The sequence below is a fragment of the Hipposideros armiger genome, unplaced genomic scaffold (assembly GCF_001890085.2).
Source record: "Hipposideros armiger isolate ML-2016 unplaced genomic scaffold, ASM189008v1 scaffold_141, whole genome shotgun sequence".
NCBI lineage: Eukaryota > Metazoa > Chordata > Mammalia > Chiroptera > Hipposideridae > Hipposideros > Hipposideros armiger.
The window spans coordinates 1918854-1933173 of record NW_017731491.1 but is presented as its reverse complement, the minus strand read 5'-3'; the positions used below and the strand labels follow the sequence as shown (position 1 = coordinate 1933173).

General features: G+C 47.5%; 1 protein-coding gene across 5 annotated transcripts in view; it reads right to left on the bottom strand.

Annotated features, from left to right (window-relative positions):
- Positions 1-229: 229 nt before the first annotated feature.
- Positions 230-14320, bottom strand: part of DOC2B (double C2 domain beta) — a 35306-nt gene continuing 21215 nt past the window's right edge. For 4 of the 5 annotated variants that reach the window (XM_019650488.1, XM_019650489.1, XM_019650491.1 and 1 more), the window contains 3 exons: positions 5030-5111; positions 4137-4233; positions 230-3516 (listed from right to left, as the gene is read on the bottom strand). In XM_019650488.1, the coding sequence (XP_019506033.1) occupies positions 3380-3516; positions 4137-4233; positions 5030-5111 (316 nt within the window). In that variant the 3' untranslated portion in view covers positions 230-3379. The remainder of the gene's footprint in view (positions 3517-4136; positions 4234-5029; positions 5112-14320) is intronic. The other variant, XR_002124871.1, reaches the window with a different exon arrangement.

Here is a 14320-nt window from a genome sequence, read left to right as displayed (position 1 = left end):
GATAAGGCAGATTGGTCACCGGCCATTGGACGGCCGCTCACAGCGGCTCACAAGCAGCTCATGCTGGCTGCTGGCTGCAGGCCACTCACAATAGCTTACGGCAGCCCACTGCAGCAGGGGCTGCAGCCTACGCTGTCACCGGCTACTCACCCCAGCCCAGCTCCAGGTCGAGCTGTTGGTCACCATCTTAGCTGTAGAGGGCGCAGTGTCACTGGCCCTCACGTGGAATCTGAACCAGGGCTGCTGCTCAGAGCTGGCGTCCCAAGCCAACTCTTAACCCATGCACCACTCGGCCAGCCCCCCACAGCTGCTTGTTGAATGGGTGGCTGATAGCATGCCATGCTGATCCTGGTGTAAAAAGTCTTGGGAGGCATGAGTTGAATTCTGGATCTATTACTTCCAACTGTGTGATTCTGCACAAATGTGTTAACCTCTGTGAACCTCAGTTTCCCATCTGTAACGGGAACCTACTTCAAATGGGTTCTTGATGAAGAGTAAATGAGAAAATGTTCTAAGTAAACCTATTGCCATTCTCGGTCTTTCCTGCCCACTCATTCAAATCTATTAAAAAGGAGTCTCCCAAGCCAATATGATCGCAATGAACGTTTCCATTTACTTTGGATTATATGTCATTATAAATATTAACAAATAAGACTTAAAAAGGACACCTTCGGGTAGGTCAGACGAAAATACAAAAATTGTGTGTGGGGCTGCAGTTAAGGACGATTTCTGCAGCCATCACATGGTAGCAAAACAGTATTAAGCAGTGCACGAGAGTCTGCATCGACGACAGCCAGAGTCCATGCATGGGAGGTTCTCTCGGTTGAGAAGGAACAAAGGCCGGACATGCACAGGCCGGGAGGTGCAGTTCCTCGTTCTCGCCACTAGAGGTCAGGAGGTTACCACTTCAGGGTTGGAAGACGGGCCAGTTGGGGACTGGCTAGTGGTGGCGGTGGGTGGGGTGGGGACCAGGAAGGGAGGTGGGGTGGAGGTGGATGCAGTGCATCGGGCGACACCCTGATTACTGACACCTGACTTTGAAATGACTCTTCTCAAAGAGCTTTTTCTTTTACAGAGAGACAATCTGCAACAGTGCCAGGGTTCTGGTGAAAGTTCTGTCACTTCCTGGGGGGCCTTCCTGCGCCCCATCCTCCACTTGGGCTGCCTGTCAAGAAGTCCTGTCTCCCTGCCAGACTGACCCTGTGGTCAGCTTGGACCATCTTTCAGGGTCAACTCTACACTTGCACAGCCCGAGGCAGCAGAGGGCCCTGGACTGGGTGCCAGGAGTCCTAGGTTCTTGTCCCCGCTGGGCCTCAGTTGTGAAGATTCATTAAGACAGTGCACATAAAACCCTTACCACACACAAAGCCTTCCTAAAGACAGTACAGTCAAGGCTCCATGACCAGCAAAAGTTCCCAGGTACTGTGTGGGGCTGGAGTCCCAAATTCCCTGCAAACTAGGAAAGGGCTGATGGGCACTTGGTGGGATTCGAATCATCACCCCAGGCCTCAGATGGTGGTGTGCTTTGTGTTTGCAGCAGAAGGTCCAACCCCTGTGCCCCTGCTGCTAGTGTTGGTGTGGGTGGGCAGCAGGCAGCGGGGGTGAGCCCCAGGCAGGCAGCTAGCAGGACCTCTCATGTGTGAGCCCAGCACCTCACTTCCCCTGAAGTGTGGTGTCCAGAGCTCTGGTTTGGGGGTGGGGCAGGGGCCATGAAGCCTGGTTGACCCCAGCTGTGGTAAGGCTGGAAGGCCTTGGGCAGGTCACTTTCCTTATGTGGGCTCCGTTTCCCACCAGTGCAGTGATAGGTTGAACACAGAAATTCCTTGGTTATGCATTTGTCCATCCAGCATTCCTAAAGGCCCCTTGGTAGGCAGGAAAAGTCTGGGGCTTCAGATCTGAGCCCCAACCCTTCAACCCCTCCCTAGAAACCCTGACTCAGGGTGCTGACAGGCCCACCAGGCAGGGTGTCTCCCTCTCAGCTTTCCCAGAAACAAGGCCCTGGGCTGCTGCCCAGTATTCCTGAGAGGGACATCAGTGGCCACAGGAGGGCCAGGATGCATGGGCAACCACCTGGGGTCCTACTCACTACCCAGCTCTGCACCCAGAAGGGCCCAGGTGGCAGGCGGCGGAAGGGAAGAGGAGGATGAGGACAAGGAGGACATTTTGCTTCCTTTCATACAAAGCAAAGGGCCCGTTTTCTCTTCCTGACCACAGCTGACCTGATGCTTAAGCGGGAAGAAGGAGAGGCAGGATCCAGCCTCCAGGTTCCTCCGGAGACGAGAGATCCAAGGTGGGAGAACAGGGTCCGAGGACTGAACTGGACTCGGCGACGTCCGTTTCACCACGGTACTTCCAGTACTTCTGGCATTTCCCCCACAGCTATGAGCCCAGGCTGGCCTGGCAGCCAGGGGTGGGGAAGGAAAAGGGCTGGGTGCCATTGCCCCTGCCCCCCAGATGAACCCCGGGTCCCTCACAGCAACCCTGGCCTCATCGCTGTTCCCTCCCCTCCAGGCCTGTGCAGACCATTCCCACCGCCTGCACTGCCCTCCCTTCCCTTTGTCTGCTTAGAAACTCTACTGTCCTGTAAGGCCTTGCTAAAGCATCACCTTCTCTGGGGAGCCCTTCCTGCTCTCCTAGCAGAATCCATAGCACTCGCGGGTGCGCCAGGCTGGCCTTGGCATTCATTCCTCAGTCCCTGTTGTCATGGTTTGTTTTCAGCTCCCTGACTAGATAGGAGAACTCCACCAGGGCAGGCCCTGGATCTCAGTCATCCCCAGGGGCTTGTGAAATCACTGAGTGAAGCATTTGCCAACTGAACCATGTTCATTGGGAGCTTCTGGGAGCTTCACCAGACTCCTGGCTCTCAGGTCAACTTGTTTTCCAACTGCCCAGTAATGCGGAGATGAATGGATGTAGTCAGAGTCATGTCCTGCCCACAGTCTCGTCTCCCCATGTGCCTCTTCCTAATGCCCCTCTCAGTTCTCACTGGCTCTGCCTGGGCACCCCTGCACTCCTGTTCTCTCAGCCTCGGGCCCCCTGTGACTTTCTGCTGGCTTGTAGTAGGGTCCTTGCCCCTGGACAGCCCCACCCCCTTCCCTGGGGTGGGTGCTGAGGCCAAGCTCCTCTCTTCCCACCTCTGGCCCTGTGAGGCCCCAGGAGCTGAAAGAAGGCCCGGCTCTGTCCTCGCTGTCCCTCGGAATGGCTGGGTCCTCCATGGCCTCCAAGTGGGGGCTGCAGTGGTTCTGTGTCCGAGCAGGTGTCCTGGATTTCCCCCAACATGGGGGCCAAGGCCCTTGACGGCAGCTGAGGAAGCCCAGGGCCAGGCCTGGGCTGGGCCAGGTGACACGTAGGGGCGGGTGCAGCAGCAGGTGGGGGCCGGTCAGTCGCTGAGCACAGCCCCAGGGAGTTCATTGGTGAGTGTGTGCCAGCGCTCTATCCGCTTGTCCTTGTTCTTCAGGCAGTCAAACCAGTGCTTCAGGCGCTCGCCCTTGGCGTTGATGCCCAGAACCACACCACCTACAGGGGGGGAGTTAAGGGGGCAGCCAGGGGCCGGAGGCAGGTCCATCCTCAGTGCGCCCCCCACCCCCTCCTAGATTCCATGCTTCAAGGCTGGACTCTGCACCCTGCCCCCCGGGCTCTGAGGGTAGACAGTGGTCTGACCGCCATCCCATACTCTTGGTTACCCAGATCAGGGCCCAGGGGTCCTGCTCTTCATCCACCCAGGACCAGAGCAGTACTGGGGAGGAGCGCAGTGGCACGTGTTAGGGGCCAAGGGATGGAGGCAAAAAAGAGCAGGAAAGGGTCAGGGCAGCTCTACTGTGCACAGCCACCAAGTCAACCAGGGTTTCTGGGCCACAGGGCTCAGAGTCCAGCCTGCGGTGCTGACCATCATCACCTCTCACTCCTGCTCCCCCAGACTGCTGTGTCACCCTCCAGGCCTCTTTTCCTCTCTGGGCCTGTTTCTTCCTCTGTCACATAATGTCTGAAGCCCCGCAGGGGTGGGGGCAGGTGGTCTATGGCCCTAGATTTCCCCAGAGACCAGGAAGGAGGGGCTGTGGTCCGATTTAGGGCTACTGCCCTTCAATGAAGTCAGGACGGGCATGTGGTCAAACAATATTCTTGTCATGGCCGCTTACCAATAAAATCGTTGGATTTTCCAATGTCATAATCCCAAACAGTGACCTCCAAGGTCTTCTTGGCCAGGTCCCCGTGCTTAATCTCGTAACAGAACTCCTGGTGGCCAGAAGGGGAGAGTCAGGGCCAATGCCACATGGCCAGGAGGGCTCTGAGGTACGGTGAGGGCATGAACCAAGGGAGGGTGGTCCATGCACGGTGGTAGACAATGGATCTTCACCTACCTTGTACATGTCTGCCTGAGAGCCTGGCCGGGGTCCTCTTAGAGTGCTCTTTCACTCTAACCCACCTGCCCCTTTGTCACTGAAGCCTCTCTCTCAAGATCCCCCGAGAGCCTCCTTACTGCCAAATCAACTCACATTGGCAGCCGTGGTGTGCATGACCTCTCTTGGGTCTGGCTCTGCTGACCACTCCCTTCTTTGTGGAACCTTCTCTCCCAATGGCTTCCATGGTGCTCCAACGCCTGGTACCCACCCTCAGTCTCTGGAAGCATCTCTTCAGTATCCTCTGTTTGTCCCTGCATTGCTCAGGCTCTGCCCAAGGCCCCTGTGCTCCTTGCCCTGATCACATCCCACCCAGACCCTCCCCCATCTCCCTCACCCCTCCTATTCCTGCTGCTGGGTTCCCCCACTTCCAACTCCACATCCAATGTGGCCATAATCCCGTCACTTCCATCCATCCTTTGATCTCTCCCCTCCATCTGCACCACCTGGTTCAGCTTGGCCTGCGCCTCTCCCCTGCCCCCATGGCTGGGGGCTCTCCTGTCAGCCCCTCCCTATCCTCTCTTCTCACCCTCCAAGCTCCCACAGTGACCCTTGAAAATCCAGTCCCTCCCAGGCCCCCTATTCCAGGGGACAGCAAGCAGCTTTCTTGTGGCTTCGCCAGCCCCTTGTACCTCATTGAACTCTGGGTTCAGGGTCTTCTTCTTTACTGCTGTCTTATGTTTGGATTTCTTGTCCACATCTGGCTTCAGGTATCTGGATAGGCAGAGGGTGGGGAGAAGCTGTGGGCACAGATGGAGCCAGCAGGGCTTGGAAGAGCTTTTTGTCCCTGGAGAAATATTCCTGAGTCCCCCCTGTTCATCCTAATCATCAGATTCCCCAGCACTACTTTGTGGCAAAGGTGGGCGGTCGGCTACAGAGGGAGAAACAAGTGGTTCTTCATTACCTGGGTGCACTTCCGTTCACATGCCTTTTCCTGGAATTAACCACGGAGCCCCCTCCCTTTCTCAAGGAAAGAGGATTTTCCTTGTTTCTGCAAGTCTAATTTTCATAAAGCTCACATTTTTTTCACCAGAAAAACACTTTTAGCAGAGTTGGTCCCTTGTTAGAGCTTTGCTTTATTTTTTTTTATAGCAGGTTTATTGAGATATAATTCATATACTATAAACTTTATCTTCCTAAAGGGTAAAATACAGCAGATTTTAGTATATTCCCACAGTTGTGCAGTCATGGCCACTAACTCACTGGACCTTTGAGGAAGGAAAAAGTCCTTTTGGGCAGTGACAATGATGCTTCCCAAGTGGAGAGGGAAGCCCGGCTTGTAAGCCAGTTCCTCCACAGGCATTAGCTCCTAAGACTTTGATGCAGACCAGATGTCTTTATCTGAGTCTCAGAGAGGTAGAGGGACTTGCCCAAGGTCACACAGCTGCTCAGCACAGGGCTGGTGTTCAGAAGCCAGGACAGGAGGCCCAGAACCTCTCCTTGGCAGAACCCCTCTCATCCCGTCCCTGCATAGATAATTGAGTGACAGTTGCTATGCCCCTGCTGAGGGATCTCTAGGGGTGAGGATCACATCTATTTCACCCATCACCAGCTTCCTGGGACCCAGCTCAGTGCCTGGCACTGGATAGGTCAATAAACATGTTGAATGAGTCACTAAATTCCTAGAACTGAAATTACCCACCCAAAGTCACACACATGTCAAGCTTCTTGCTTTGTTTTGCAAACTGTTCTCCAGAAAGGCCATACAGTTGATACACAGCGCCCTTGACAACATTGAATACCATCGCCTTTAAAACCCTTGCTAGGGATGGCAGCATCATGGCAGAGTGAGAAGATGCCTTTGCTTCTCCCCTTAAATTTACAACAAGTTGGACAACTATAAAACAAAAGATCCTCTGCTCAACACAGACACGCCTGAGAGATCCACACATGGAACATCTGAAGGTGGGTGTATTGGAATGAGTAGGGGAGGCAGGACAGGGGAAGGACAGGGATGGTAGCTGCAGACGCAGCTTGGCACCCACTGTGGCTCCAGCAAGTGTGGCATTGATGGAGAAGTCGGGCTGCAGCCCTCACACTATAGCTTAGAATTTAAGAGGGGCAGAAACAGGGCCGAGTGGCGCGTTGGTTAAGAGCTGGCTTGGGACGCCAGAGGGCCCCGGTTTGGATCCCACATATGAGGGCCAGTGACACTGCCCTCTGCAGCTAAGATGCTGAACAACAGCTCAACCTGGAGCTGGGCTGCTGTGAGTCGCCAGCGATGGCGTAGGCTGCAGCCCCTGCTGCAGTGGGTTGGTTGCCATGGGCTACCGTGTGTAGCCAGCAGCCAGCGTGAGCGGCCAGCAGCCGCAGTGAGCGGCCGTCCAGAAGCCAGTGACTGATCTGCCTCGCCCGGGAAGAGCGCAATGATGGTGCCAACTTGGGCCAGTGAAGCAACGTCCTCCACAACTAGACTGAAGAACAAAAGGACAGCAACTTGTCTGTTCCCTTTCCCCCAATTCCCCAATAAAAATCTTAAAAAAAAAAAAAAGAGGGGCAGAAACAGTGTTCCCCTGGGAAAAGTTTGATACCTCTCCTCCGTATCATGGAAGACCTCGGTAGGAGTGTCTGGGAAGCCTTAAACAGCACAGTGGTGCCAACAGCCATTGCTGGCAGGGGGCAAAGCTGTGAGATCATGAACTTGCCTCCTTTGCCCCACCCATCGTAACAGCCCAATAAAGATAGTAGAGAAGACCCAAACAGCACAGTGGTGCCAACAGCCACTGTTGGCAGGGGCCAGAGCCACGAAATGTGAATTTGCCTTCCCTACCCCACCCATCCTGGCAGAGCCTGGTAGAGGCAGTAGAGATGCCTCCAGGAACACAGTGGGGCCAGTGACCAATTAGTAAAAAGGAGGTGGTGTTGGGAGCTCCCAAAACCGGTTCTCTGCCACCCACCACATTCCCCCACCACAGTGGTGGTGTGCAGTAACCAAGGTGGGCTGGTCACAGAGGGGACACCCACCATTCCAGTGGGTATGTGGCATTTTCATTAACTGAAATGACACTGCTCCACTGTGATCCCAGAGGCGCAAATAGTGCAGGTAAGAGAAAACAAAACTTGTGCTATAACACCATCTACTGGAAAACAAAAGAAAGTACCCTACTTATCAACCTGATGAATTGTTGAGAGCAATACAGTGTCTAAACAAGAAATGAGTTCACTACCTCAAATGTGCAGGCAGAGAAACAATCCATCAAATAGCATGAACAACCAAGGTAACATGGCAGCACAAAAAGAAAATGAAAAGTTTCCAGAAACCAAACTCAAAGTCATGGAAGACTGTGACTTAAATGACAGCGAATTTAAGACTGCCGTTATGAAGAAGCTCAGCGAGCTTCAATACAAGAGATACAAGAGAGCTTAGAAAGGAAGTTCAATGAGCTGAGGAATAAAATTAATGAACAAAAGGAGTACTTTACCAAAGAGATCGAAACTATGAAAAAGAACTAAATTCTGGAGCTGAAGAACTCAATAAATGAGACGAGGAACGTATTAGACAGCACTGGAAATAGAGCAGGACAGATGGAAGAGAGAATTAGAGAGCTCGAAGACAGAAACTTAGAAATGACCCAAGAGGAATAGAGAGAACCAAGAGTTAAAAAATAATAACTGCCGTCCACGTGGTTCAGTTAAGGTTAAGAGCACGAGCTCTCAGCAACAGGGTTGCCGGTTTGATTCCCACTTGGGGCAGTGAGCTGCGCCCCAGCTGAGCTGCAGCTGAGCTGCCAACAGGTGGCAGGATGGCTCAGCTGGTGAGAGCACATGTTCCTAACAACAAGAGTGCCAGTTTGACTCCTGCATGGGATGGTGGACTACGCCCACCCGCAACTAAGACTGAACACAGCACCTTGAGCTGAGCTGCCGATGGGCAGCCGAATGGTTCAGTGGTTAGAGTGTGCGCTCTTAACAACAAGGTTTCCGGTTCGACTCCCACATGGGATGGTAGGCTACACCCACCCGCAACTAACCACCCGCAACTAAGATTGAACACGGCACCTTGAACTGAGCTGAGCGGCTGCGAGCTGTCGACGGGTGGCTGGATGGTGACTAGACTTGGAGCTGAGCTAGCTGTGCCCTCCACAACTAAGACTGAAGGACAACAACTTAGCTGTTCCCCTTCCCCAATTCCCCAACACTGTTCCCCTTCCCAATTAAATCTTTAAAAAAATAATAATAAAAACTCTATGAGAACCACCTGACTCCATTAAAAAGAGCAACATAGGGGGCTGGCTGAGTGGCTCAGTTGGTTAAGAACTCGCTCAAGAGTTTGAGCTCTGAGCAACAGCGGTTCAAGTCCAGCCCGAGCTGAGCAGCTGCTGAGCTGCCAATAGGTAGCAGGATGGCTCAGCTAAAAAAAAATAAAATAAAAATAAAGAAAAAGAGCAACATAAAAAAATGGGTATAGCAGGAGACGAAGAGAGGGAGAAGGGAAAAGAGAGTGAACTCAAAGAAATATTGATGAGAACTTCCCAAGCCTATGGAAAGAACTGGACTTTAGAACCTAATTATATCAATGCAAAAAGACCTTCTCCAAGACCCATTTTATTCAAACAGTCAAAAATTAATAAATAATTCTCAAGGCAGCTAGGGAAGAAAAGAGTGTAAACTACAAAAGAAACCCCATTAGATTATCATCAGATTTTTCAGTAGAAACATCATAAGACAGGAGAGAGGGAAAGTAAATATTCAAAATATTGAAAGAGAGGAACCATCAGCCAAGGATAATATATCCAGCAAAGTTATCCTTTAGATATGAAGGAGAAATAAAGACTTTTCCTGACAAACAAAAGCTGAGAGAATTTACCAGAAGACCTGAATTAGAAGAAATGCTTAAAGGAGCTCTTTTATCAGAAACAAAAAGATAAAAGTATACAGAACTTTGAGTGTGATGACTAACAGACAGGAGGAGGAAAATGCAAATCTACTTCAGAATAGGGTAATAAACAATTATAAAGGTTAAAGGAGAAAAGGGAGGCATTAAAAATAACTATGCCTACTACAATTAGGTAGCCGGTGTACAACATAAAACAATAATTTGTGACAAAATCATAAAAGGGGAGGGAGAAAGGGACTGAACATGTACAGGTGAATGAAGAGGCAGTCAGAATAAAACGGCTATTGTATGAGACATTTTATACAAACCTAATGGTAACCACAAAACAAATATCCAGAGCTGAGACATAAAACATAAAAGAGGAAAACCAAGAAAAAAATCATAGAAAACTGCCAAACTAAACTAGCAGACAGAATCACAATGGATAAGAAAAATGGAGCTACAGAGCACCCAGAAAACAAAAGATCAGATGTAGTAAGTCCTCATATATCAATAATTACCCTAAATGTAAATGGACTGAACTCACCAATCAAAAGGCAAACAGTAGCGGGATGGATTAAAAAACAAAGACCCAACTATATGCTACCTGCAGGAGACTCACCTCAGCTCCAAAGGCAAACATAAGCTCAGAGTGAAGGGGTGGAAGATGATACTCCAAGCAAATGGCATCCAGAGAAAAGTGGGGGTGTAGCAGTACTTATATCAGACAAAATAGATTTCAAGATAAAAAAGATAACAAAAGACAAAAATGGACATTTTATAATGATAAAGGGGACAATTCATCAAGAAGACACAACACTTGTCAATATATATGCACTCAACCTGGAACACCAAAAGTATAAAGCAATTACTAACAGACCTAACAGGAGAAACTGACAGAAATACAATTATAGTAGCGGACTGAATACCTCATTCACAGCAATGAATAGATCATCCAGACAGAAAGTCAATAAGGAAATACCGGCATTACATGACACATGAGACCGAATAGACTTAACTGTTATTTATAGGTCTTACCATCCTGAAACAACAGAATACACATTCTTCTCAAGTGCACATGGAACAATTCTCAAGGATAAACCACATGTTGGGGTATAAAACTAGTCTCAATAAATTTAAAAATGAAATCATATCAACCATATTTTCCAATCACAATACTGTGAAACTGGAAATTAACAAGGAGAAACCTGGAAAACCACAAACACGTGGAGATTAAACAACATGCTACTGAACAACGATTGTATCAAAGAAGAAATAAAAGAAGTGGTCAAAATACATAGAGACAAATGGAAATGAAAATAAAACATACCAAAATTTTTTGGGTGCAGCCAAAGTGGTACTAAGGGAATTTTATAGCTTTACAGGCCTACCTCAAGAAACAAAAATCCCAAATAAACAATCTAACATTACACCTTAAAAACTAGAAGAAGACCTAATGAAGCCCAAAGTCAGTAGAAGGAAGGAAATAATAAAAACCAGAGGGTAAATGAAATAGAGAACAAAAAGACAATAGAAAAAAATTAATGAAACAGAGCTGTTTCTTTGAAAAGATAAACAAAATTGACTAATCTCTGGCTAGAATCACTAAGGAGAAAAGAGAGAAGACTCAAATAAAATTAGAAATGAAAGAGAAGTTACAATGGACACCACAGAAATACAAAGGATTATATAAGAATACTGTAAAAGGCTACACACCACCACATTCGATCGCCTAAAAGAAATGGACAAATTCTTAGAAGGATACAACCTTTGCAGATTTAATCATGAAGAAGTAGAAAACCTAAATAGACTGATCACTAGTAAGGAAATTCAAACAGTAATTAAAAAAACCTCCCAAAAAACAAAAGTCCGGGACCAGATGGCTTCACTGATGAATTTTACCATTCAAAGAAGATTCAATACCAATCCTTCTCAACCTCTTCCAAAAAATTGAAGAGGGAATACTTCCCAACTCATTTTATGAGGCCAACATTATCCTGATACCAAAACCAGGCAAGGACAACACTAAAAAAGAAAATTACAGGCCAATATCATTGATGGATATGGATGAAAAGATCCTAAACAAAACAGTAGTAAATTGAATACAGCAATACATTAAAAGGATCATACATCATGATCAAGTGGGATTCATTCCAGGGATGCAAGGATAGTTCAACATCTGCAAATCAATCAATTTGACATACCACATTAACAAAATAAAATATAAAAATCATATGATCATATCAACAGATGCAGAAAAAGCATTTAACAAGATATAACATCCACTTAGGATAAAAACACTCAATAAAATGAGTATAGAAGAAAATCACCTCAACATAATAAAGGCCATATATGTATGATAAACCCTCAACTAGCATCATCCTCAATGGTGAAAAACTGAAAACTTTTCCTCAGATCAGAGCAACATGGTATGTACTGGAAGTCCTAGCCAGAGCAATTAGGCAAGAAAAAGAAATAAATGGCATCCAAATTGGGAAGGAAGAAGTAGAACTGTCGCTACTTGCAGATGACATGATATTACATATAGAAAGCCCTAACGACGCCACCTAAAAACTATTAGAAATAATAAACAAATATAGTAAAGTTGCAGGATATAAAATCAATATACAAAAATATGTTGCATCCCTATATACTAATGACAAAACATTAGAAAGAGAAATGAAGAAAACCTGTTTGCAATCACAACAAAAAGAAGAAAAATACCTAGGAATAAACTTAACAAAGGAGGTAAAGGACCGGTACACTGAAAACCACAAGGCATTGAAACAAATGGAAAAAGACATGAAGAAATGGAAAAATATTCCATGTTCATGCATTGGAAAAATCAACATAGTTAAAATGGTCATATTACCTAAAGCAATATTCAGATTTTATGCAATCGCTATCAAAATCTTAATGGCATTTTTCACAGAAATAGAACAAAAAAATCCTCAAATTTGTATGGAATCACAAAAGGCCCTAAATAGTCAAAGCAATCCTGAGCAAAAAGAATAAAGCTAGAGGTATCACACTCCTTGACTTCAAACTGTACTACAAACTATACTACAAAGCTATAGTAATCAAAACAAAATGGCATTGGCAGAAAAACAAACACTCAGACCAATGGAACAAAATCGAGAGCCCAGGGCCGGCCGAGTGGCGCGATGGTTAAGAACTCGCTTGGGATGCCAGAGGGCCCCGGTTCGGATCCCACATATGAGGGCCAGTGACACTGCCCTCCACAGCTAAGATGCTGAACAACAGCTCAACCTGGAGCTGGGCTGCCGGCGACGGCGTAGGCTGCAGCCCCTGTGTCAGTGGGTTGCCATGGGCTACCGTGTGTAGCCAGCAGCCAGCGTGAGCGGCCAGCAGCCGCAGTGAGCGGCTGTCCAGAAGCCGGCGACTGATCTGCCTCGCCAGAGAAGAGCGCGATGATGGTGCCAACTTGGGCCAGTGAAGCGACATCCTCCACAACTAGATTGAAGAACAAAACGACAGCAACTTGTCTGTTCCCCTTCCCCCAATTCCCCAGCACTGTTCCTATCCCCCTAATTCCCCAATAAAAATCTTTAAAAAAAAAAAAATCGAGAGCCCAGAAATAAACCCACACGTATATGGGTAACTTATTTTTGACAAAAGAACCAAAAACATGCAATGGAGAAAGGCAAGTCTCTATTAAATGGTGTTGGGAAAGTTGGAAAGCCACATGCAAAAGAATGGAAACTGGACTATGTTTTGACACCATACACAAAAATTAACTCAAAATGGATTAAAGACTTGAATATAAGACCTGAAGCAATAAAATACATAAATGAAAACATACACACTAACCTTATGGACCTTGATGTCAGAGGGGTTTTTGGGAACTTAACCCCAAGGAGAAGGGAAATAAAAGCAAAAATAAGTAAATGGGACTATATCAAAGTAAAACGCTTCTGCACAGTAAAAGAAACCATCAACAAAACACAAAGGCAGCCAACTGCATGGAAGAAGATACTTGCAAAATGATACCTCTGATAAGGCGCTAATATCCAAAATATATAAAGAACTCATACAACTCAACAACAACAACAAAAAAATCAAACAATCCAATTAAAAAATGGCAGAGGACCTGACACTTTTTCAAGAAAGACATACAGATTTGTGAAAAAAATGCTCAACATCACTAGCTAAGGGAAATGCAAATCAAAACCACATTGAGGGCCGACAGAGTGGCTCAGCTGGTTAAGAGCTTGCTCAAGAGTTTGAGCTCTGAGCAACAGCGGTTTGATTCCTGGCCCGAGCTGAACTGCCAACAGGTGGCAGGATGGCTCAGCCAAAAAAATCCCACACACACAAAAAAACCCCACAATGATACCATCTCACACCCATTAGAAGGGCTGTTCTCAGTAAGACAAAAAGCAATGTGTTGGAGAGGATGTAGAGAAAAGGGAACACTTGTGCACTGCTGGTGGGAATGTAAATTGGTGCAGCTTCTAAGGAGAACAATATGGAGGTTCCTCAATAAATTAAGCATAGAGTTACCATATAACCCAGCAATCCCTCTTCTGAGAATCTACCCTGCAAAAATTGAAAACACTTATTCATAAAGATATATGAGTATGTACCCCTATGTTCATTGCAGCATTATTTGCAATAGCCAAGGCATGGAAACAACCTAAGAGCTCCTTTAAATGGGGAGAAAATCTGTGTGTGTAAATTATACCTCAATAAACCTGATTTTTAAAACAAGCTGGGTGGTTCCCCTAAACCCCCCACCCAGATATGGTGCGCGTCCACACGCTTGTTGACCATTTTGCTGTTTATTGGTATTATGTTTTCTGACTTGTCCTCTGCCTATTTTACTTTGGTGTGAGAGAAGGGACAAGGGAGCCCCAAACAGTGGGAGCATCCCCCACCCTGCCTTTGAAAGCGTCTTGAAGGAAACCTGTCAGGATCCCCATGTCCTCAGGGCTGCACGGCCGCTGTCTACCTAGCAACCCACCAGCCTCAGAGCCTCCAGCCACAGAGGTTCCCCTTGGGATCATCCCTTGTTCTGTCTCCAGGCCAGGTCGTTGTCTGTTTCCTCTGACTGGAGCACCTTTCTTGCCTCATCTCCCCACTCTGG